This window comes from Erinaceus europaeus, unplaced genomic scaffold, assembly GCF_950295315.1.
Source record: "Erinaceus europaeus unplaced genomic scaffold, mEriEur2.1 scaffold_802, whole genome shotgun sequence".
Classification (NCBI taxonomy): Eukaryota; Metazoa; Chordata; class Mammalia; order Eulipotyphla; family Erinaceidae; genus Erinaceus; species Erinaceus europaeus.
Genome location: NW_026647819.1, coordinates 27,027 through 52,556, shown reverse-complemented (window position 1 = coordinate 52,556; position 25,530 = coordinate 27,027). Strand labels below are relative to the sequence as shown.

Sequence of the window (25,530 nt, the reverse complement as noted above, 5' to 3'; positions counted from 1 at the left end):
CATACCAAAATCTTAATTTTTGTGCCACAATAGTAATACACAGAAACTGAAAGCAAAAATGCTTTTACTTGGTTCTCAGAGTGCCATGATGACTTACTGATACCGTATGTGCAGGCACAACACCTCCAGCCTTGGAGTCAGTGTGCCCAGGGCCACCCCCACCTATTACCGACAGTCAGAGTAGTTACTTTCTGTCCCAACAACTGTCAAAATCCCAGCTTTGAAAGATACACCACTGTGAAGGGAATTGAGGATAACCTGAAGTTAGCTCATGGTACAACCACAGATGCCAAGTATCATTTTCTTCAAAAATGTAAGGCCCACAGTGGCATCCCTGTACATTTTCCATGGTGTCTCGGGTACTCAGACTGGTCACACCACTTAGTGCCAGGGCGAGGATGGAGGAGACACGGTGAGGGCTGCTTCCATTTAATTTCCATAGTGAACATTCAAGGGAGGACAGAGGATCAAGGCTAAAGAAGAAACAGGGACAGGATCCATTTCATTCAATATTATCAAAGGAAAAAGGATGCATTCTCCAGTATTCTTAGGGAATGAGGCATTCTCTAGCTAATTTTCTAGATCACTAAACACTAATGGGAAAATGTTTTCCTTTCAGCTGTTGTTAAAAAGTCTCTTGGCTTGGACCCGGTTCACTCCCTGACTTTGTAAGTACTGAGCTGTACCCTTACTTGGGCAGTGCGGCTGCTGCTTTGTCCCAAGACTTGAAGGCAAGATAGTAGATAGCATGCAAGTCCTACTGTCCTCCCTGCTAGTCACACTGTGAGCCCAGAAACAGTGATCCAAGCGGGTTTCCCTAAAATGGACCTTGTTTTCCTACAGAAACTGCATTTTGAGTGTGTTACATTCCCTCACATACCCGAGCAGGACTCTCAAAGTAATGAAAATGCAAGGTAAGAATATTTCTATTGAGGGAGTTGGGCAGTAGTGGGGTGGGTTAAGCACACATGGTGCAAAGCGCAAGGACCAGCATAAGGCTCCCACTTCAAGACCCTGGCTCCCCACTTGCAAGGGAGTCGCTTCACAGGCAGTGGAGCAGGTCTGCAGGTGTCTTTCTCTCCCCTTCTCTGTCTTCCCCTCCTCTCTCCATTTCTCACTATCCTTGCCAACAATGGCGACATCAATAATAACTACAACAATAAAACAAGGGCAACAAAAGGGAAATAAATACTTAAAAAGAGAGAGAGAGAGAGAAAAGAATCTTTCTACTGGGCCTGTGAAATAGCTCACTTTGCCATGTGTGTTTTGCCATGTGTGCAACCCAGGTTTGAGCTGTGGTGTCCGTCCTTCTCCCTCCCTCTTTCTCTTTGCCTTTCACCCCCTAATCTCTAAAAAGAAAAAAAAAAAACTTTATTTTTAAATATTTATTGTCATGAGTCAGAGATATCAGAGTACTGTTCAGCTCTTGCATGTGGTGGTGCTAGGAACCTGGGACTCTGGGGCCTCAGACATGCACCTCTGTGCTATGACTACTTGAGCTATTTCCCTCTCTTATCCACAATTCTGCAAGCTACAGGAAACCCAAAAGTCTAGTAATAAATGTGTGGCAAACCTGTGTTGATATGAGGTTCTTCAGTTTCTCTTTATCCCCACTTGCTGTGAAGAGGCCCATGTCTTCATACATATACACTAGTCAGATCCATCTGCAGTCTGGGCTGCCCCAGATCCCTCTAAGTGGCTATACATTTGTAACAGATTTACCCTAAGGCAAGTTGAAATCAGGGGGGAAAAAATCTGAATTCCAGAACATAACTGGTGCCCAGGGTTTTAAGAGAGAGACTATTTTTTTTTGTGATAGACCTCATACTTTGCATGTGTAAGGCCTAGATTCCATCTCCAACACATAGCCCAAAGGAGAGCTGCTCTAGGTTCATTCATTGACACTATAAATGAGAAAAGCACCTGAGACCTGTGGAGCAAGAGGCACGGGGAATGTTCAGATCATGCACTCAAGTGTGAGCTCGGCTGGCCTAGTGCACTTCCCCCTGCTGCCCACAGTCCCCCAGAGAGGCCGTGCTCACACCTGCAGAGAGCACTGGCTGTATGTACAGGACACACCCCCAAAATCTCCTTCCACTGCTATCCCAAGCTAAGCAATCAGAAAATGAATGCCATCTAGGGGGCCAGGTGGTAGCACAACGAGTTAAGTGCACATGGCGTGAAGTGTAAGGATCTCGGTTCAAGCCCCTGGCTCCCCACCAGCAAGGGGATTGCTTCACAGACAGCAAAGCAGGTCTGCAGGTGTCTCCCCTCTCTGTCTTCCCCTCCTCTCTGTTTCTCTCTGTCTTGTCCAACAACAGCAATAACAACAACAAAATGAAAAAAATGGCCTCCAGGAGCAGTGGGTTTGTGTTGTTGTGCAGGCCACGGAGAAGAGAGAGAGAAGGTCCGGAGCAAAGAGGAAACACAAATCTTTATTTGCGCTGGCACCTCAGAGTTGGGTGCTAGAGAAGCAGGTTGGGCCACGTGGAGCTGGCGAAAATGGCCGCCTCATGCAGTAACCTTTCCTGCGTCTGAACACCGAAGTGAAGCGCTGGCAAGAGAGAGAGGTGCGGAAGAAGAAGGGCTTTTATAGGAGCAGCTTTTGTGAGAATGGGAAGGGGGAGGAGTAACCATAGCACTCCAGGATGGGATAATAACTCTCGTGAGAATGGGAGGGGGGAGGAGTGACCAAAGCACTCTAAGTATCGCGGGGATATAGACAATGCCCTGAGAGCACAACATGGCTGAACAGGCACTCTGAGAATGTCCCAACTCTTGCAGGAACTAGCAGTAGCCTAAGGGGACAACATGGCAGATGTGACTGAATCTGCACAATTTCCCAGCATCTCCCCCTTTCCTTTTATCTAATGCCCAGGCCAACAGTGTGTAAAGTCTATCAACTACTCAGGGTCAGTCTATGAAAAACCAGCAACGTGAAGGGAAGGAAGCTGCTGTAAAATTGTCTAAAGTGTCCAAAGGGTATACCAGAAAGTCCGATAGAAGTCTCAGTTCAAAGTAGGTGACTAGGGGGAGAAATGGCAGGGGATGAAACGCTGCATGAGGAAGGTCAGCCTTTGGAATTCTGCTTTTCCGTAGAGAGTGAGCTGGAACCACCAAAACATGACAGGTAAAGCAGAAGCAGGAAAGGCAGACAGGCAGTAAAAAAAAGTTCTGTCCTTGGAGTCTGTGAATCAGGTTCTTCAGATCTCGTCAGGTGACATCTAGGGTTTCGGGGGGGACTACCACTGTAGTCATGCCATCTAGTGGGTAATGTCAAGGTGTGCAGGGGTCCAGATGTTTTTTTCCGGGATTCCTGTGGAAGAAACACAAAGAATCTGCTTCTCGTGGTTAGCAGGGCATCTGATTTGAATTTTTTATAGAAAAAGAGGTTTGGTGCCTTAGCCAACTGAGTATTGGGGGATGTATCTTTCCTATCATTTATTATTATTATTTTATATTATTTGTCATGGTAGTCAGCCGTTATCTGGAAGGTCCTGGGTGATTCATGGGGAAGAACTTATCTTTTAACAAGGACTCTAAGGTGTAGGGAAGCAGGAACTTATCTTTTTTTTTTTTTTGGTATTTTGCCTTTTGTTGCCCTAGTTGCTTTATTGTTATAATTATATTGTTGTTATTACTGTTATTGTGGTTGTTGGATAGAACAGAGAGAAATGTAGAGAGGAGGGGAAGACAAAGAAGAGGAAAGAGACACCTGCAGACCTGCTTCACCACCTGTGAAGCGATTCCCCTGCATGTGAGGAGCCAGGGGCTCAAACTGGGATCCTTAAGCCGGTTCTTGCACTTAGCACCACCTGCGCTAAACCCGCTGCACCACCACCCGATTCCCAGGAACTATCTTTTAACATAAACTCTATGGCCATGCCAATAGCAACCTTGAGGGCACATGTGGCTCCCCACATGTCCCCCTTTCTTATATCATTTGGCGGACTTTGTTTTGTGGCAGAGCGGACTGTGCCTGTCTTAGGTTGGGAATCAGCCTTCCGTCTTACCCGTCATTGGAACACCTGGTCATTTTTGCCCAGTAGTACCAGGTGCCCTGTCTTAGGTTGATTAGATAGCACTAGTTTCCCTTTTACCCGTCATTGGCTAGCCAGTCCTCTACATGGTGGATGTTCTGATGGAGGGGGGCAAATCCTCCACAGCAACTCAATATTCTGCCATGTCCAGCCTCTGATAGTGAGTTTGTATAGGTTGCATCTTTATGGCATCAATCTGTTGTTGCAAAAAGGCCACGAGCTTATTAAAAATTATAGGACCATGATCTGGGAGGTGTCGCAGTGGATAAGGCATTAGACTCTCAAGCATGAGGTCCCAAGTTCAATCCCTGGCAGCACATGTACCAGAAAGATACCTGGTTCTTTCTCTCTCCTCCTCTCTTTCTCATTAATAAATAAATTTAAATGTTTAAAAAAAAAGAATTATAGGACCTATTGTGAACAAAAGAAGTAAAACAAGCTAGGGTCCCACAACTAAGGGTAGACAGGTAAGGAAGGGGGAATGTATCCATTGGTATGAAGAGGTGGGATCATATCTCAAGTCTAAGGGAAGCAGTCAGTGGATGTGATGTCTAGGGGAACAGCCATTTGTCTTTGGGGGTAGTAAAGGATGTCTGTGGCATGGGTGATGTTATAAAGGGAAACATCTTTAAATTGTTGGCTGACAAAGGCAGGCCTATGGTGGCAAGACAAGATACCCCAGTTGAGTTTACAAGAATATGTGAATGTTGTTAATTTACATAGGTTGTGTATGGATGAACTTTTTATAGTTTAATACCTTACCATATGAACAGATGATTCTTCATATGAAGGCTTGGTAGCTGTACTCACTTACTTGTGAAAAAAAATAAAACTTGTAACAAATTAGAGGCTTACTATAATTGATACCTCGATGATTATAATTGGTTTGAATATCTTTATGATTTTGTTAAAAGGTCATCTAATGTAACCTCCTGTAGCAGTCTCTACAGCAGGATCTTGAGACCAATTATAGTTAAAATATATACTGATTTTTAACCATTTTTACTTTGGAGTATAAACAGACTCAGGTTACTTAGAGAGTTAACGTATGTTAGTGACAATGGTTTTAACATTTGCAGTGCCAGACTGATGCCAGATCTGTTGTGGATTAATTTCCACAAGATAGTTTACAGGGCACTTTTGAGGGCCCTCCAAAAGCGTCCTGTATATAGAATTTGCATTTTAGTTTAGGGGATATATTGTCACATTAACTATTTAGACTTTACCTTAAATAGTTAGTAACTTTAGCAAATTAACTTTACCTTTCCTGGTAGTGATATAGCTTCAAGGTTACACTTTTAGTCGTTAAGTTAATGTTTTACCAAACTTGAAACATACATATAAACATTTAGTTATAACACACAGGAGGAAAAAAAAAAACTTTTGTTATAAAAACATATCATTTAAAAAAAAACAAATTTATATCTGTCATTACTCACACAGTTTAAGACTAAACACTTACATATATACCAAAACTTATATATAAAATCAAAAGAGAGAGAAAAAAAAGTTTTCGAATTTTTCTGGATGTCTCCAGAAATTTTGGCTGCATCCAGCATTTTTATATAAAATATAAAATTACCTTATAGAGTACTCTGTGCAGATGGGTCATGCAAAAATCTTTGGTCATTCAACACACTCACTCACAAAACACAACTGGCCAGTCATAACATAAGACATTCAGGGGAGGGGTAGGAGAGAGGGCTCTGTGAGTCAACTTTTGTAGGTTCTTCCATGTCATATTGTGGATCCTGGGATGGATCCTGCGGCTAGTCCTCTTGTATTTCTTGTTCTTCAGGGATAACAGTGCCATCATGAGGGTATTGTCGGACATGGCAGGCAGGAACCCAGAGGGGGTTTAGAGTAATTATGTGGGAAAATGCACACAAAACCTCTTCCCATGGTCAATAGAGGGTCAGGCCCTTTCCAAATTTTATCAAGTGGGTCTTTCCATTTGACCTTAATAGATGGGAGAGTAGATGGTGTTTGCCAGTGAAGAATAATAGGAGGTAAGTCCGAGTTATTGTAAATATTAAAGAGATTTAACGTATTTAAGGCTTTTGCTAGCTGGATATTGGGGGGGTACATTCCTCCTTTACTGCCTGTCTGCCTTTCCTGCTTCTGCTTTGACCTGTCACATTTTGACTGTCCCAGCTCACTCTCTACAGAAAAGCGGAATTCCAGAGGCTGACCTTCCTCATGCAGCGTTTCATCCCCTGCCATTTCTCCCCCTAGTCACCTACTTTGAACTGAGACTTCTATCGGACTTTCTGGTATACCCTTTGGACACTTTAGACAATTTTACAGCAGCTTCCTTCCCTTCACGTTGCTGGTTTTTCATAAACTGACCCTGAGTAGTTGATAGACTTTACACACTGTTGGCCTGGGCATTAGATAAAAGGAAAGGGGGAGATGCTGGGAAATTGTGCAGATTCAGTCACATCTGCCATGTTGTCCCCTCAGGCTACTGCTAGTTCCTGCGAGAGTTGGGACATTCTCAGAGTGCCTGTTTCGCCATATTGTGCCCTCAGGGCATTGTCTATATCCCCGCGATATCTGGAGAGCTTTCGTCACTCCTCCCCCTTCCCATTCTCATGAGAGTTATTATCCCATCCTGGAGTGCTATGGTTACTCCTCCCCCTTCCCATTCTCATGAGAGCTGCTCCTAATATAAGCCCTTCTTCTTCCGCACCTCTCTCTCTTGCCAGCGCTTCACTTCGGTGTTCACACGCAGGAAAGGTTACTGCGTGAGGTGGCCATTTTTGCTACCTTCACGTGGCCCAACCTGCTTCTCTAGCACCCAACTCTGAGGTGCCAGCGCAAATAAAGATTTGTGTTCCCTCTTCGCTCCAGACCTCCTCTCTCTCTCCTCCACGGCACACAACAACAGGTTCGTAGTGCAGGCACAGAGCCTCAACGATAACCCTGGAGGGACAGAGAGAGGGAAAGGGAGAGGGAAAGGAAGAGGGAAATGGAGAGGGAAAGGGAGAGGGAAAGGGAGAGGGAGAGGGAAGGAATGCCATCTAATAACAATCAATAATCATGTTGAGTTTAAGATAACGTTGAAGATTTGAGAAATGCCAAAGTCACTGTGTATGACTCCTGAAAACTTGAGCCCAGCAAAGCAAACTTTTTTTTTTGGCTGCTAATATTTTCACACCTGCATCATTCCACCAATTCTGGAAGACTTTTATATGTCTTTTGCTCATTTATTTAAGTAGAGGGTAAGAGACAGAGGTGACAGAGAGGAAGAGAGGAAAAGAAAGTGTGAACAAGAAGAGATACCACAGCACCACTTTCCCACTCTTGAAGTATGCAAGTGCCTCCATGCAGTGGCCAGGGACTCCAACCCAGGTCCTTGCACATGGTAAGCATGCTCTCCACTGAATGAGCTATCTTCCAGCCCCTGTCCAGTACACTTTTAACTGATGGTCTTGTTTTGGCTTTTGTTTTAGAAAGGGAAAGTGTTGGTTGTGGCCAGGTGTCAGGCTGCACCGCAGAGAAGAGGGAGAGAGGGTCCGGAGCAAGTGGGGTACACAAATCTTTATTATAGGATCGGGGGGGGTGGCTCAGGCCATGTCGAGTCAGCCGACAATGGCCGTCCCCACTACCTCACCAAGGGATGAGAAGGGAGAGAGCGCAGAGAGAGAGAACCGAGGGAGCCCAGAGGGAGTCAAGATAGAGAGAATGAGGGGGGGAAGTGAGAGAGCTTTTATTGGGAAACAACCAGGGGTGACGTGTGGGGGCAGGATTGGTTGAAGGGGGGCACTGCTAGGATTTCGCAGGGTGTGGTAAAACCTGGGGGCAAAGACTGCATCAGAATAATTCCTCAGCATCATCTCCTCCTTTCCCTTTATATCTAAATGGACACAGTAAAGAAATATGGAATGGAGTAGGCTTAAATGTTTTTAAGGAATGCCGTGCTCAGGTGGGAAGATGTAGGACTTTCTGTGGAGGAGGGAAGGCTTAAATGGCTGCCAACCTTGTGAGATTTATTTGTCCCCCTGTGCTCAACCCCTCTTTAGAGAGAGAGAGACTTACCTGGAGGGACTCACCTCATAGGTTTAAGCGCAGCCTGCTCAACCATCTCTTCACAATATCTCTACATCTTTTTCTATCTTTCTATCTAGTCATCACATAAGATGGTTCAAAGTCTGTAAAAGACTATCTATGACAGAGGAATAGTGGTGTAGGGGTGAGCAGAAACCTTTTGGGCATAAACCTAAATGATATAACAAAACAGGAAGGGACAAGTAGGGGAGTGGTAAAAGCCAGTGTGATGTCAAGGGAAAGGTTGATGTGTAAAGGAACGTTCCCTGCCTGGGGGGGAGGGGGCCAGGGTACATAATGAGGGGGAGGCGGGAGGGCATGACCCACCAAACAGAGGGGCTATATGGCATTGTATAGTCCTCAAGGCAACAGTCTGTAAAGTCTATGAACTACTCAGGATCAGTCTATGAAAGATCAGCAGTGTGAAGGGAAATAAGCTGCTTTAAAATTGTGTAAAGTGTCTATAGGGTATGCCAGCAAGTCCGATACAAGTCTCAGTCCAAAGTAGATGGCTAGGGGAAAAAATGGCAGGATGAAATGCTGCATGAGGAAGGTCAGCTGCTGGAATTCTGCTTTTCTGTAGATAGGTAGCTGGAACCGCCAACACACAACAGGCAAATCAGAAGCAGGCACAGCAAGCAGGCATTAAAAAGGTTCTGTCCTTGGAGTCTGTGTATCAGGTTCTTCAGATCTCGTTAAGTGACATCTAGGGTTTCGGGGGGTGTGCCACTGTAGTCATGCTGTCTAGTGGGTGACGTCAGGGTGTGCAGGGGTTCAGATGGTTTTTTTTTCCAGGATTCCTGTGAAAGAAACACAAACAATCTGCTTCTCGTGGTTAATTTGAACTTGTAACAAGTTAGAGGTTTACTATAGTTGATACCTCGATGATTATAATTGGTTTAAATATCTTTATGATTTTATTTAAAGGTCATCTAATGTGACCCCTGTAGCAGTCTCTACAGCAGGATCTTGAGACCAATTTTAGTTAAAATATGTATTTTGAATTTTACATTGGACCATAAACAGACTCAGGTTACTAGAGAGTTAACGCATTCTCATGACAATGATTTTAACATTTACAGTGCCCGATTGATGCCAGATCTGTTGTGGATTAATTTCCACAAGATAGTTTACAGGGCACTTTTGGGGGCCCTCCAAAGGTGTCCTGTATAGAGAATTTATATTTTAGTTTTGGGAATGAATTTTCACGTTAAACATTTAGACTTTTACCTTAAATAGTTAGTTACCTTTAGCAAATTAATTTCACCTTACCTGGTAATCATGTAGCTGTAAGGTTACACTTTTGACCATTAAGTTAGTGTTACCAAACTTGAGACATACCCATAAACATTTAGTTATAACACACTGAGGGAAAAAAAATTTTTGTTATAAAGGAGGAAAAAACTTTTGTTATAAAGGAGGAAAAAACTTTTGTTATAAAAACATATCATTTTAAAAACAAATTTATATCCATCATTAGCCACACAGTTTGAGACTAAACACTTACATATATACCAAAACTATATATAAAAATCAAAAGAGGGAGAAAACAAAAATTTTGGAATGTTTCTGGACATCTCCAGAAACTTTGGCTGTGTCCAGCATTTTTATATAGAGCCAATTACCTTTTAGAGTACTCCGAGCAGATGGATCATGCAAAAAAATTTTTTTTGGTCATTCAACACAGTCACTCACAAAACACAACTGGCCAGTTGTAACATAAGACATTCAGGGAAAGGGTAGGAGAGAGGTCTCTGTGAGCCAGATTTTGTAGGTTCTTCCATGTCGTACTATGGATCCTGGGATGTATCCTGCATCTGGTCCTCTTGTAGTATTTCTTGTTCTTCAGGGATAACAGCGCCATCCTGCGGGTATTGTCGGACATGGCAGGCAGGAACCCAGACAGGTTTAGAGAAATTTTGAGGGAAAACACATGCAAAACCCCTTTCCATGGTCAATAGGGGGTCAGGTCCTTTCCAAATTTTATCGAGTGGGTCTTTCCATTTGACCTTAATGGATGGGAGGGTAGATGGTGATTGCCAGTGAAGAATAATAGGAGGTAGGTCTGAATTATTGTAAATATTAAAGAGATTTAATGTAATTAAGGCTTTTGCTAGCTGGATATTGGGGGGATATGTTCCTCTTTTATCTTTATTCAATTGAGCCTTAAGCATTTGATGGGCCCTCTCAACAATGCCTTGTCCCTGTGGATTGTAGGGAATGCCCGTGGTATGAGCAATATTCCAGAGGGAACAAAAATCTTTAAATTGTTTACTGGTAAACATAGCCGCATTGTCTGTTTTCAAAAAAAGTGGTAACCCCATAACGGCAAAACAAGAGAGCATATGGCTTACAAGCTTTTTAGCACTTTCTCCCATCTGAGCTGTTGCCCACATAAATTTAGAAAAGGTATCAATTGTGACAAACACATATTTTTGTTTGCCAAAGTTTGGTATGTGGGTGACATTGATTTGCCAAATAGCATTAGCTTTTAAACCTCGGGGGTTAACCCCAAGGGTCTGTCTTTATGAGACTTGCACAAGAAGAGCATGTAGCGAGGATATGTTTTAACTGTGGTAAAGGAACATCAGGAAATCGAGCTCGAAGGCCTTTAAGATTAACATGGGTTAGAGAATGAAAATTAGCAGGATCAGAGACAGAGGCTGGGAAAGTTCCTGTGGAGGCAAGGTGGTCAGCTGCAGCATTCCCTTCGGACAGGGAACCAGGAAGAGGGCTGTGGGAACGAAGGTGTTGAATATATAGTGGTTGGGTTCGAGAACAGAGCATAGAGGCAATTTGAATCAAGAGAGGGGAAAGTGGGTTGTCATCAATTTTCACATAAGAACGAGCAAGCCATGGAAGTAGGTTAACAGTATACACACTGTCAGAAAAAAGGTTGAAGGATTCTGGTACAGCTTTTAATGCAAGGAAAACAGCATAAAGTTCTTTGTACTGAGGGGAATTCTCAGGAAGCTCAGTAAAGAGAGGTTTAGGAGATTGTTTGTCTGGGTAATATATAAGGGCAGCAGCTCCCCTTTTTCCGCCATCAGTAAAGACTGTAGGAGCAGAGGGAATGGGATCCCGAGAGAAAAGTTTAGGTGCTAGTAGAGGCAAAAGAGGTAAAGAAGCTATCAATTTGTTAGAAGGAAAATGGTTATCTATTTGTCCTGGAAACCCCACGAAGTTTATGGCAAAGTGGGAATGATGGCGTATAAGCCACTCAGTATCTGTGAGAGAAAAGGGCAGGATAATTAAATCCGGTTCTTTTCCTAAGACCTACACAGACCTATTTCTCCCTTGGCAAACCATGAATGCTAACGCGTCTATCTCAGTGAGGAGTCTAGGAGCTCCGCCTACTGGTGTGTGAAGCCACTCGAGAACCCCATGGTCTTGCCACAAAGCCCCTACTACTGTGGGGGTGGAGTTAAAGATCAGAAGGTTTACCGGAGAGGAGGGGGAGAATTGAACAAGGTGCATGTTCTGGAGGGCCTGGTTAACCCTTTCCAGTGCCAAGGAGGCCTCAGGAGTTAACTTACACTTTGAGGAGGGCTGTTTGTTTCCTTTCAACAGGTCAAACAGTGGTTGGAGGCAGCTTGTAGGTAGATATAGATACTGCCTAAGCCAATTTAAATTACCTAGAAAACTTTGTAAAGAAGCAAGAGTAAGGTTAGAAGGAAAGGTGACATTAGGTTTTAAGGGACGAATTTGCCATAGAGAGATCTCTGAACCTAGGAAAGAAATTGGAGGAATTAGCTGTATCTTCTCAGGAGCTACATTAAGGCCACTTTTCTTTAATGCAGGAATGAGAAAATCATGTAAGGCATCCATATCTCATTTTCCCCATATTAAAATATCATCTGTATAATGAAAAACATTAAGGCCCTTATGAATATATGGAGGAAAGGGCAGATTTAACAGCCTCCTGACAAATTGTAAGACTATTGGCCACACCCTGGGGTAGCACCACCCATTCAAATCTATCAGCAGGGCTGGTGTTATTAATAGACGGAACAGAGAAGGCAAAACATTTACAATCTTGCGGATGCAAGGGAATAGAGAAAAAACAATCTTGTATATCAATAGCTATGATGTTATCTGCCTACAAGAAACACATATAGCAGTCGATGAAGCTGCTCGATTCACCATCAGTGGATTCGATTTAATATGCTATAATCTCCATCCTAAACATGGCCGAGCCATCTACACCAAATCGTGTCTTGCAGACGTTTACCATACGGCCTCTTCGACCTTCTATGACTCCATTACTGTTGGAACTATTCAGCTCGTCAACGTATATAAGCCTCCCAGTGCCTCATGGGATAACGAGGTCCTGCCTAGCCCGAATCACCCAGCCGTTTATGTTGGAGACTTTAATAGTCATCACCAAGACTGGGGATATTCCTCCACTCGTGCTGACGGCTCTATCTTAGCCAACTGGGCTTCAGCGAATGACCTCTCCCTATTATACGATCCCAAACAGCCAGGCTCTTTTCACAGTGCTAGATGGAATAAAGACTCATCACCCGACCTGTGCTGGATTAGCACAGCCAAGCCTTTCCCGCTATGAGACAAGTTCTCAAGATCTTCCCGCACAGTGATCACCGCCCAGCTATCATCCACATTGGTCTCCAGCTCCCACTGATTCTGTGCTCGGAGAAACTAAGATGGAACTTTCGGAAAGCAAACTGGAGTCTGTTCAGTGATCTTACCAACAAATCTATTCCTGCAATTCCAATAAACTCTATCCCCTCTGAAGATTCCTACAGGCGTTTCCGCCAAGCCATCTTCAAAGCAGCTTCCCAAGCCATTCCTCATGGGAGACGTGCTAACTATATGCCTTGTCTTGATGCTGAATGCGAGCAACTACTAAAGCAGTATGATGAGTTGGGCGACCCAGATGTGGCTTACCATCTCATTACCTCCCTGGATGCAGCATGCCAAGCCCGCTGGCAACAACTCACGGAAAGTCTGAACTTCACCCACTCAAGTAGGAAGGCCTGGAAGCTTCTTCACAGACTGGGTGCCGGTAGCCAACCCCCTCCCGTCTCCCATCCTCCCGTATCTCCAAACTCAGTGGCCAGTCACCTAACTCAAGTTGGACGTGCTAAGATCGACCCAGTCTGGAAAAGAGAAATTTCCCATGAGTGGTCATCCCACTTCCAGTTATCTTGTCCATCTCCAAAACTCTCTCCCTTTACACTGTCTGAACTGGAAGACGCTTTGAAAAGGGTTAAACTGGGAACAGCTGCTGGCTATGATAACGTCACCCCAGAACTCATTCTTAGCCTGGGCCCTGCGGCAAAGAAATGGCTCGCTTCATTCCTGTCCCACATCTTGGAATCTGAGTCTATGCCCAAAGTTTGGCGTCATGCGAAGATTATAGCGGTTTTGAAACCAAAGAAAGACCCAACACTGGCTGCCAGCTATAGACCAATTTCTCTCCTCTCCATGTGTTACAAACTCCTTGAGAGGCTGCTTCTGTCACGTATTTCTCATCTTAGAGAGAAATTCCTATCACCCGCCCAGGCTGGTTTCCGCCCAGGAAGATCTACCTGCGAACAAGCCCTGGCACTCTCAACTTACATTGAAAATGGATTCCAGAAGAATTTAAAGACGGGTGTTGTCTTTGTTGATCTCACAGCAGCCTATGACACGGTCTGGCACCGTGGTCTCCTGGTCAAGATATTCGTCGGGATGCGGCATCATCTAAGTTCATTTCCCACGTCTACGCTCGATCGGACCTGCCAATATACGCGGATATCTTCACCCACCCTGTCCAACGCTTGACGTCTCGTCACCCAATCTGGTCCCCTACACCTACACTGAACTTCTCTGTTCCAGACTCTTGGAAACAGAGTTGGCAGTCAGCTGAGGTAAAGAACAAACACCTCATTACAGACCCCTGCAAGCGTCAACCCGGCTTTGACCTAGCACGTTATGACTGGGCCGTCCTCAATCGTTATCGAACAGGCCATGGCCAGTGCGCTGCTATGTTCCATCGCTGGGGAGCCAGAGACCACCCGAACTGCCCCTGCGGCTTCAGACAGACTATGACCCACATAGTCAACGACTGCCACCTCTCCAGATTCAAAGGAGGTCTCGAAACTTTACATCAGGCTCAACCTGATGCTATTGACTGGCTACTGAAGAAGGGCAAACGCTAGAAGAAGAAGAAACTGCTTGTGAAGCAACCCCCCCCATGCAGGTGGGGAACCAGGGGTTCAAACCTGGATCCTCAAGTGGGTCCTTATGCTCTGTTGTACTACATGCACTTAACCTAGTGTACTACCCCCAACCCCCCTCCCCTGTTTGTCTGGAGAGAGAGAGAAAGAGAGAAAACTCTGGAATTCAATTCATGACTAGACCTTCATGGTTTTATTTACCGCACGGAGATCTTGAAGGAGGCGACATTTTCCCGAGCGCTTTTTAATCACAAAGACAGGAGTATTCCATGGGCTTTGAGAATGACGAATGTCTCCCAAGGACAACTGCTCTCGGATGAACTCTTTTAAAATTTCTAGCTTATCCCTAGGTAAAGGCCACTGTTCCACCCAGACAGGCTCATTAGAAAGCCAGCTTAAGCGGGGTGTTTGGCTACAAACAATGGCGTTTAGTATTGGGAGTGCTGATTAGATCTGGTCTCGCGGGAGCAAGTGTTACACTCTGCAGAGGCATCTGTGGATATCCTAACATCAAGACATTCCAGAAGATCCCTGCCCAGTAGGTTGGTGCTGATATCAGCTACCAAAGAGTGGAAGTGTCCGGTAGAGCCTTCCGGGTATTCCCACACGAGCGAATCTCGTGTGCGAAATGATGGGGTCACCCCTCCTACTCCATGTATACTGGGTCCAGGGAGAAGTTCCCAATCTTTGGGAACCTCTTCTTGCCTTAAAATCGTCTTTTCTGCCCCTGTGTCAATCAAAAATTTTAAAGGAATATTGCCAATCTTTACTGTCATAGAAGGGTGACCACGTTCTAAAACAGGCGTAGTCCACAAAATCTCAGGCCCTGAATTTGTACCATTCAGGGGCGTGCCATCTTTATGAAATTTGGACCAACAATCTCTCTTCCAATGAAACCCTTTACGACATCTGGGACAAACCGTACATGGCTTCTGGCTCCCTGACTGGAGGCAGGGTTGTCCTGATTGGAGGCGGGGTTGCCCTGACTGGAGGCGGGGTTGCTTTAACTGGAGGCGTGGTCACAGCTTATCAGGACATTGGTTACGCCAATGCTCTTGGCGACTGCACTGAAAGCAGGCCCCGTTTTGATTATGTGGGGTAACTACATAAGCCTGTGTCAAAGTAGATGCCCCATAGTAGCCTGATGTAAGTTCCTGTGTCGCTAAAATACAATTATCTGGGTGTAGGTGTTTAAAATTAAGGCATGCCTGACGGAATTGTGGTATCATGCCTCCCAGTCAATAGAGCGCAGGAGTAGAGAGCGGACTTCAGGATTATAAACCTTTCTCTCTAAGCTTGTCCTCACCCTTGAGATGAAGCTCGCTAATGATTCATCAGTGCCTTGGCGAAGAAAGTTAATGGGAACTGACGAGTCTACATTGGTTGGGGTCACCCTTTCCCATGGTTTTGTTGCACAGATGCGTACCTATTCAAAATAACCAGTTGGAAACCTGGCTTCTGCCTGCTGAGTTCCAGATTCAAACGCTCCTGCTCCAAACAAGGCATCAAAATTCCATTCTACCTGTTTGTTACTATTTTCCTGTGATTGTCTAGAGCATTCATCACGGAAGCATGCTTTCCATTGCAGGTAGAGGGGGTCTGGGAGTGCAGCACAAGCCAGGTCTTTCCAGTTCTGGAGGGTGTTAAGGTGCTGGTAAAAACTCCTTAAAATGGACTTAGTCCATGGCGCATGAATTCCGTCATCCCTGACCGCTTATCTGAGTTCTCTGAGCTCTTTAGAGGTGTATGGGTGCCACGCCTGAGGATTTTGTCTAGAGGGGGCCACGTTTACCGGGAAGGTGTGGATTTGGTTCGATGACGCTGGCGAGAGAGCTACGGAAGTGGAAGGTGCTGTGGAAACTGCTGTAGTGGCTGCAGGGGAAACAGAACACGCATCTATGGGGACGGAGCTCTCGGGGCAGACTGCACATGGTTTAAGGTCTTTAAATGCTGAAAAAATATCCTTTAACTCTCGTATCTCAGCCACAAGGTCTCTTAATGATGAGGTGTCAGCAGGGGGAAGAGTCGAAGGAGAGGAAGCCACAGGGTCTCTTAGTGATGAGGTATTAGCAGGGGGAGGGTCTAGAGAGGTGGAAACTGGAAACAGGCTGACAGAAGGCGGGTTTAGAGAGGCAGAAACCGGAACCGGGCTGACAGAAGGCAGGTTTAGAGAGGCGGAAACTGGAACCATGGGGTCAGCTAGGGGTGGGGTTAGAGAAGGAGAAGCCAGTACAGCAATGGGGTCAGCTGGGGGTGGGGTCGAAGGAGGAGCCACCGAACACATGTGCGTGTCTGTGGGAATGGAAGTTTTGGGGCTAACTGCTGATCACTTAAGGCGGTTAAGTTTTGCACACATATGCTTTAACTCTCATATCTCAGCCTCAAGTTCGCTTACCCTCGTGGCAGAGCACCTTGTACATATCTTGTAAGTAGCAAATATGGCCATGAAAGCCAACAGTGTAGCGAAAATCAAAGCATGTCTGATATCCAGAGCCTGTCCCAGGAGAGAAGGATATAATGTCTGGGACACCTCCTCATAAAACGAAAAAAATCCCATGGCGGGTCCACAGAGGCGGGCAGATGCCACTTACCTGTGTCTGGGCGGCTTTTGGGGAACTCAGGCCGGGCCACCCAGTGGGGCGTGAGTGCGGGACATGATGGGTGCCAGGTGTTGGTTGTGGCCAGGTGTCGGGCTGCACCGCGGAGAAGAGAGAGGGTCCGGAGCAAGCGGGGTACACAAATCTTTATTATAGGATTGGGGGGGTGGCTCAGGCCACGTGGAGTCAGCCGACAATGGCCGTCCCCACTACCTCACCAAGGGGCGAGAAGGGAGAGAGCGCAGTGAGAAAGAGAGCCGAGGGAGCCCAGAAGGAGCCAAGAGAGAGAGAGCGAGGGGGGGAAGTGAGAAAGCTTTTATTGGGAAACAACCAGGGGTGACGTGTGGGGGCAGGATTGGTTGAAGGGGGGCACTGCTAGGATTTCACGGGGTGTGGTAAAACCTGGGGGCGGAGACTGCATCAGAATAATTCCTCAGCATCAGGAAAGAGAGGCAGACAGAGTGAACAAGACTACAGCATCAAAGCTTCCCTCAGTGCTGTGGGGGCCTGGCTCAAACCCAGAAGGTGGCACACATGGAAAAACAATGCACTGTCCAAATGAGCTATCACACTGGCCCTAATTATGGTTTTGCATGTGAGTCTCCTAGCAAGCAGGAACTCTCAATAGTATTTCTTTGTCCTTCTAAATGACTATGACTGAAGACTCAGTGTGTCTGACATAATCACTAAGCACCTGAGTTGCCAAAATGGAAACCTGTAGAGCTCGCCCAGCTCCTTATCTGCAGTGTGGTTTAGATTTGGAGTTGACAGATTGAGTATGCAAACCCAGCTATAGTACTTAGTAGATGTGGCCAAGGGTCAGTCACCAAACCTCTGTGACCCCACAGTTTTCTTAGTTAATAATATTCTACCAAAGAAAAATAATAATATTCTACCAGACTTTTTGAGAGTATTTAAAATTTTTTTAAAAAACCATCTTACACTATTCCGGGCACAGTGTTCAGTAAGTGGCAGAACCTAACTTCCCTCCTTCTCTCTTCTCACCTACTTTATCAGGAATAATTATTATTTAACTGTGTGAAAGAGGGCTTGAGAGCTAAAGCCAGAGGCCTAAATGGTGAGACAGTGCCAGAGGTGTCTCTCTGTCTTTCTCCCTCTTTATTTCCCCCTGCCCTATTTCTCTAATTTTTTAAATTTTTTTTATTTATTTAAAAAGGAGACATTAACAAAACCATAGGATAATAGGGGTACCACTTCACACAATTGCCACCACCAGCTCTCCATATTCCATCCCCTCCCCTGACAGCTTTCCTACTCTTTATCCCTCTGGGAGTACAGAATCAATAAGTAAAATCTTTATTAAAAATAAAAGAATTTTTTTCAAAAAGACATCATAGCACTAAAGTTCCTTCCAACTGGTGGGACCCATGCTTGAACCTGGGTTTCACACATAGCAAAGTGGGCACACTATCCAGCTGAGCTATATGGTCAACCCCAAAGTGGACCATTTTTGTAAGACCTGGTGAGAAAGTCGGGGTGGGGGCTACTGGTGGATCTTGATCTTTTGTCATCAGCAGCTAAAAACCAGCTTGAACGGCAGTGTGGCCCCCAAGGCTGGGCTGGACAAACCCTCCAATTGCCCCATGATCCCAGCCTGATCTTTCTCTGGCACATGGGGAAGGCAGGAGGGGTGAATGGTGGTTAGAAGGGGGCAGCTATAATTAAGTGGAGAGTTTAGGCTTTAAGTAAAAAATAAATCTGGATGGGGCTCCATTTAAAGCAGTAGGGAGAAGGTACAGGGAGAGTGTAACACAAGGTTGGAGGGTTCCCTGGGGGAGGCTGGGAGCTCACAGTGAGATCAAAACTGGGTGTTAGAACAGCGAGCACCTGCCATGTCATGTCTCTATCGACAAGACAGGGTGCCTCTTCCGTCAGAGGCAGCGGTGTGTGCAGGAACCAGGACAGGGCCCTTCACTAACTATGGCCTTAGTCATGGTGCTGAACCTCTCCCTCCATGCCTGTCACCATGCACGGCAGACTGTCCTGTCCACATGGTTATTTTTCTTTTTTATTATTTTTTATTTATTTATGTTTTTATTTATAAAATGGAAACACTGACAAGACCATAGGATAAGAGGGGTACAATTCCACACAGTTCCCACCACCGGAGAAAGACAGACACCTGCAGACCTGCTTCACTGCCTGTGAAGCGACTCCCCTGCAGGTGGGGAGCCAGGGGCTCCAACCGGGATCTTTACGCCAGTCCTTGCGCTTCGCGCCATGTGTGCTTAACCTGCTGCACTAAGGCCCGACTTCCTTTTTTTATATACATATACATATACATATACATATACATATACATATACATATACATATACATATACATATACATATACATATACATATACATATACATATACATATACATATACATATACATATACATATACATATACATATACATGCTGAAAGGGAAGGAGGAAATAGAGAGGGCAAGAGGTGAGAGAAACACCTGCAGGACTGCTTCACCATTTATGAGACTCCCTCTCTACAGGTGGGGGGGTCAGGGGCTTGAACACAAGGAAATGTGTGCACTCCATCGGTACACCACCACCTGGCCCTCAAATTCTCTTTTTTTAAGATAGAGGAGAGACTAATAGATATTAGAGACAGAGAGAGGAGAGACACTACAACACTACTCCACCATCATGAAGCTTCCCCATGCAGGTGCTCCTATATGAGGACTGGGGACTAGAACCCAGGCCTTACACATGACAACGTGTGCCCTCTACCAGGTGAACCAACTCTGGGTTCCTGTACTGTCATTTCAAAGGTGTTCCCTCCGGCTCCTTAAAAGGAAAACCTGTTTCTTCTGTTTGTGCCTTTTCACTGGTGCCCAAAAGGCCACCCAAAGACCCCCAACTGGAAACAACTGAAGTTGGTATCACTCTGCCAGCGGCAGGGACTGACTGTCTCCCACTCTTGACCACCAGGATAATGGAGTGACTCCCCCACCATGTCTGCTGAGAATGGCCAGGACCCACCTCACCCTCCTGCAGCCTCCCAGCACCCTGCAGAGTCCTTCGCCTCAGAGGAAGAGAAGGCCGAGGTGCAGCTGCCTAGGAAGAGTAAGCAAGAACCGCCACTGACTCCAGAGGCCATCTACCAGCCGAGTAGGCCACCTGAGGAGGAGTGGGAGGAGGAGGACCATCTGTCCAGGAGCGAGAGGCGAGGCCAGGGAATAAGTCTGGGAGAAAAGGAGTATCTGAACAAGGGAGAATTTCTGGAGGAGAAGAAAGACTTTCTGGAGAAGAAAAAGGTGGTAGCATACCTGGAAGAGGAGAACAAACTGAAAAGGAGAGAGAGTCTATCTAAACAGGAGCACCAGAAGGTGGGGAAGCACCAGCAGAAGGAAAAGCACCTGGAAGAGAACACAGATAAAGGTAAGGCTTGGGGTGGGGGGTGTAGTCAGAGCAGCAGCTCACGAGTGATGGCAGCTCCAGCTCACAGATATACCAGGAGCAGAACACATGGGAGCTCAGGTCCCCTCCTCGCCTAGGACGCTGGCAGGGAGACAGACTCATTAGAGACACAATAGTTTTTCTTCTCCTCCTCCTTCTACTCCTTGTTCTCTTTCTCCTCCTCCTCTTAATACTTCTCCTCTTCCTTCTGCTCCTCTCCTTTTCCTTCTATTCCTCCTTCTCCTTTGAAATGAGTGATTTGTCTACAGATTTGCTTGTTTTTTGTTTCTTTGTTTTGTGTGTGTGTGTGTGTGTGTGTGTGTGTGTGTGTGTGTGTGTGTGTGTGTGTGTTTGCCTCCAGGGTTATCGCTGGGGCTTGGTGCCTGCACTAGGAATCCACTGCTCCTGGAGACTATTTTCCCCATTTTTGTTACCCTTGTTGTGTTGTTATTGTTGTTGTTGTTGTTGTTGGATAGGACAGAGAGAAATCAAGAGGGGGAGAGAAAGATTGACACCTGCAGACTTGTTTCACTGCCCACGAAGCGACCCCTCCTGCAGGTGGGAACCGGAGGCTGGAACCAGGATCCTTATGCCAATCCTCACTTCACGCTATATGTGCTTAACTTTCTGAGCTACTGCCCGGCCCCCTGCTTGTTTATTTTTGAGAGAAGAAAAGGAAGAGAGAGACAAAACAGAGCATCATTCTGACACAGGCAGTGCCGGGGCTCTAACTCGGGACCCCATGCTTGAGAGTTCAAGGCTTTACCTACTGCACTGCCTCCCAGGTAGCCAGACAGAGCTCTCCTCACAGCTTCAGTAGCTGCACCCCAAGGCACTGAACCAGCTGAGCAGTCTGCATTCACACTCTAGTTATATCCCCCCTAAACATCAAATATGCTCTTTATTTTATATGCATATGGATAGGTGCACAGATATGTATTTATATATACCTCTTGTGAAAGGATTAATCACAATTTAATGTTCAGACTTCTCTGTAAAGTACTGATTTTTGTACTGATTTTTGTATTGATTTTTGTACTGTAATGATAGCCCACATGTGTGCTTAGATGACTACCAGTCGTGGTATTAAAGTTGCTAGGGCCAGAGAGATAGCTCACTGGGTAGGACAAGGACCTAGCCATGCACATGGCTCAGGTTCAAGCCCTGGCACCACATGAAAATGCCACCACACTAGCAGAGCCACCAGTGCTGTGGTCTCCCTTGATTATATAACGATCTGAACACATATACATTTACATATACATATACATATACATATACATATACATATACATGGAATGTCGAAATTCTGGCTCTGCAAAAAAAAAAACACAAATCAAACCTGCATATGATTTTCACAGATATATCACACTGCAGTTAGATACAATTTTTATGAGCTGCTGGGGAATGAAGCCACAGCCTATGTATGCATCTTTCCCTAGTAAGGTGTGTCTTTGGGGAAGCTGAGCTCCAGGACACATTGGTGGGGTCTTCAATCCAGGGAAGCCTGGCCAGCATCCTGGTGGCATCTGGAACCTGGTGATTGAAAAGAGAGTTAACATATGAAGCCAAACAAATTGTTGATCTCTTTCTTTCTTTCCTCCTTTCCTCCTTTCTTTCTTTCTTTCTTTCTTTTTCCTTCTCTTTTTCATTTTTGAGAGAGGAACACCAAAGTACTGTTCCATCATCCCTGGAGCTCCCTTGGTGCTATCCTTGGCTAAATTCTTATTCATTCATTCACTCATTCATTCATTCAGTCAGTCAGTCAGTCATCTTTCCTTCCTTCCTCCCTTTCTTTCTTTCTCTCTTTCTTTCTTTCTTTCTTTCTTTCATATTTCACATATACATGAATGAGAGAAACATCAAAGCACTGCTCTACCACCCCCTGGAGCTCCCTTGGTGCTGCCCTTGATGCTGGGGGTCAAATGCTTTCATGTCATGCCGGGGGTCAGAGCCAAGGTCTGACACAGTGTAAGACCAGCACTGTAACTACTGAGCCACCTCCTACCCCACTCTCTGCTCCAATGCTGGTTTCCAACAAATCACAGTACTTGCAGGCAGTATCCTGTTGTGATGCATTGCTTCTGATTCTGTGTTATTTCTTAAAGTTGTTTTTATTATTTTTTTATTATCTTTATTTATTGGATAGAGACAGCCAGAAATCAAGAGGGTGCTAGAGAGGAAGAGAGACAGAGAGACACCTGCAGCACTGCTTCACCACTCACAAAGCTTTCCTCCTGCAGGTGGGGACCAGGGGCTTGAACCTGGATCCTTGCGCATTGTAATACATGCGCTCAATCAGGTGCGCTACCATCCAGCCCCTCTCTGTTATTTATTAAGACAACACTGTGATAAGCATCCTTTTACTTAGATTCCAGCAGGTCTCTGACTACTTCTGGGAGCGGGAGCCCCACAATCTGCTGCTGTCCCCACCCACCCCAACACTCACATGCTTCTCTGGACAATCATCCAGCCTCACCCCATCCCCAGGGGAGGTTGTATCCCACCCTGCTGGAGAGTATTAACTCAGGAGTGACAGTGCTCAGGCAAGTGTTGGCATGTTTCTGCTGCAGATGCCTTGATTTGGATGTTCTGGTCGGACCTTGTGTGTTGTCCCTAGAAATGACCTGTGTGTTTTCACTCTGGCTGTGGCTTCTTAGGGTATTCCAGGCCATCTGCACGTTTCAGAATTGGCCTCAAACTAGAACTAAGCATGCTTGAATTCAAAACCCCAGTTGGACTTATCAAAGCCAACCTGTGATAAGCTAGTGGACTCAGCATACACACAGGTGTGTTACCTGCATCCCTCTCCAGCCCGGCAAATGCCTCCTCCCATACTCCCAATCCTCATGAAGACAAGCTGCTCACTGGGAGGGCGGGTCCTTCACCACTGGGTGGGAAATTCTGTGTGCCTCTTCCACCCAGCTCCCTCCCTGAATCTTCCCAGGCTGGCTGTTTAAGGAGCAAGTGTGATCCTAATTCAGCATTCAGGTCATTTCTTGGGTACAGCATGAATGAACCATGACTTCTCCACATGTGCCCCCCCCCACCTTGCTGGGTCTTTGTAAAGACCTCACTCACTAGAGGGGGACAAATACAATAGTGTCAAGTGGACAGAACTATAATATAAAGTGAGATCTTTGGAAAGAAATACCCTGCCAGCAAAAGTCAGAGAAGTGACAAAAAAAAAAAAGTAGATGGAGGCTATGAAGTGTTTAAAAAGAGAACATCTTATAAAGGGATCAAAAACTTCTGGAAGCTTCTTCATAGGAGGCTTTTCTCCCAATGCCTTGAAGACAGAGCTCTGCCTACCTCCTCTTTTTATTTTTTGTCTCCAGGGTTATTGCTGGGTCTCAGTGCCTGCACTATGAATCCACTGCTCCTGGAGCCTGTTTTTCTCCCTTTTGTTGCCCTTGTTGTTTATCATTGTTGTAGCTATTATTGTTGTTATTACTGTCATTGTTGTTGGATAGGACATAGAGAAACTGAGAGAGGAGGGGAAAACAGAGAAGGGGAGAGAAAGACACCTGCGAACCTGCTTCACCGCTTGTGAAATGACCCCCCCTACAGATGGGGAACCAGGGACTCAAACCAGGATCCTTACATCAGTCCTCGCACTTTGCACCATGTGCACTTAACCCACCGCACTACCACCTGGTCCCTCTGCCTACCTCTTCTTTTGAGCCTTGGTGTCCAACAAAAGTGTCTTCCCAGCCCACAGCAGATGCTCAGCAAATGCAAATCAAACCAAGTTCAAGTCAATTTATTTCATAAAGGTTGTGTGTGTATTCTGTCATGCTCCAGGCCCTGGGGTTGAGCCCCCAGAACCACATGAAGGCATTATGGGAGGATGGTACTGAGGTATCTCTTCTCTCTCTTCCTGTCTTTCTCTACAAAAAAAAAAAAAGGAAAAAATAATGAGAATAGACCAGGGGAGCTGTCTGATACATTACACAAACACAAGACCTGAGCTCATTCCCCAGAGTCATAGTAACGCATATCTTCTGAACCTCAGGAATGTCTTCTGGACTGATAACCTTTATCCCACGACACAGAGGCCTCTGTGATAACCATATATATAGCCACCAGGGTTATCACTGGGGCTTAGTGCTTGCACTATGAATTCACTACTCCTGGAGGCCATCTTCTTCCCATTGTTGTTGTTGGACAGGACAAAGAGAATTGAGAGAGGAGAGGAAGACAGAGAGGGGGAGTAAAAGATAGACACCTGCAGACCTGCTTCACCACTTGCAAAGTGACCCCCTGCCCTGCACGTAGGGATCCAGGGGCTTGAACCAGGATACTTGTGCCAGTCCCTGTGTTTCACACTATGACCACTTAACCCGGTGCTCTACCACCCAGCCCCCATGATAACCCAAAATATTTAGCAAAGCAGTACTGAATTTCTAAAATCCTTGTTTTCATAAAATATTCTTGAGTTCCTTCTGATTCTGTAAAATTCTAACCTCGTAATTCCAGCCTCCTGGAAGACTTTAGAGACAGAGAGAGAAGGAGAGACCCCAGAGCCCTCATCTATAGCTCCCGCATCTTTTCCCATTCAAATGTTCCTATGTGGTGGCCAGGGGCTAAAACTGGGGTCCTCAAACATGTGTGCTCTGCCATGGGAGTCCCCCCCTAAAACTTCATAATTTCTAGAGAACACCATAAAGTGAGACAACAGTTAAGAGGACAGTAAAAACAGAGAATTTGTAGTAGTGGAGAGGAAGTGTTAGGGAGGTACTCACTGCAAACTCTAGTGTACTTCTGCTTTCAGGTATATATTTTGCAGTAGTTTACAGATATGTGTGAACATATGCTCTCTCTCACAGAAGCTGGTGTATATCCAGGTTTTGGGACTTTGTTAGAAAGTGAACCACTTGAGATAGAATTAGAGTATACTATGAAAGGAAAGGTCTCACCTGAGTAATGAAGCTGAAGGGTTGTCATTCCACACGTGAAGTCTCTGGACACAGTCTGAGGTGAAGCATGTTGAGGTGGCAATCGTTGCGTTGGTTAGGTTGTGATTGGCTTCCAATGTGTCCTGGAGCTCAGCTTCCCCAGAGACCCACCCTACTAGGGAAAGAGAGAGGCAGACTGGGAGTATGGACCGACCAGTCATCGCCCATGTTCAGCGGGGAAGCAATTACAGAAGCCAGACCTTCTACCTTCTGCAACCCTCAATGACCCTGGGTCCATGCTCCCAGAGGGATGGAGAATGGGAAAGCTATCAGGGGAGGGG

The 25,530-nt window shown here is 45.6% G+C and overlaps 1 protein-coding gene across 1 annotated transcript in view; it reads left to right on the top strand.

The window, feature by feature from the left end:
* Nucleotides 1–832: 832 nt before the first annotated feature.
* Nucleotides 833–25,530, top strand: part of LOC103111877 (glutamate-rich protein 6B) — a gene marked incomplete at its 3' end in the record, with an annotated part of 50,808 nt that continues 26,110 nt past the window's right edge. Inside the window, exons 1-2 of the mRNA XM_060184421.1 lie at nt 833–914; nt 19,824–20,273. Of these exons, the coding sequence (XP_060040404.1) occupies nt 19,847–20,273 (427 nt within the window). The remainder of the gene's footprint in view (nt 915–19,823; nt 20,274–25,530) is intronic.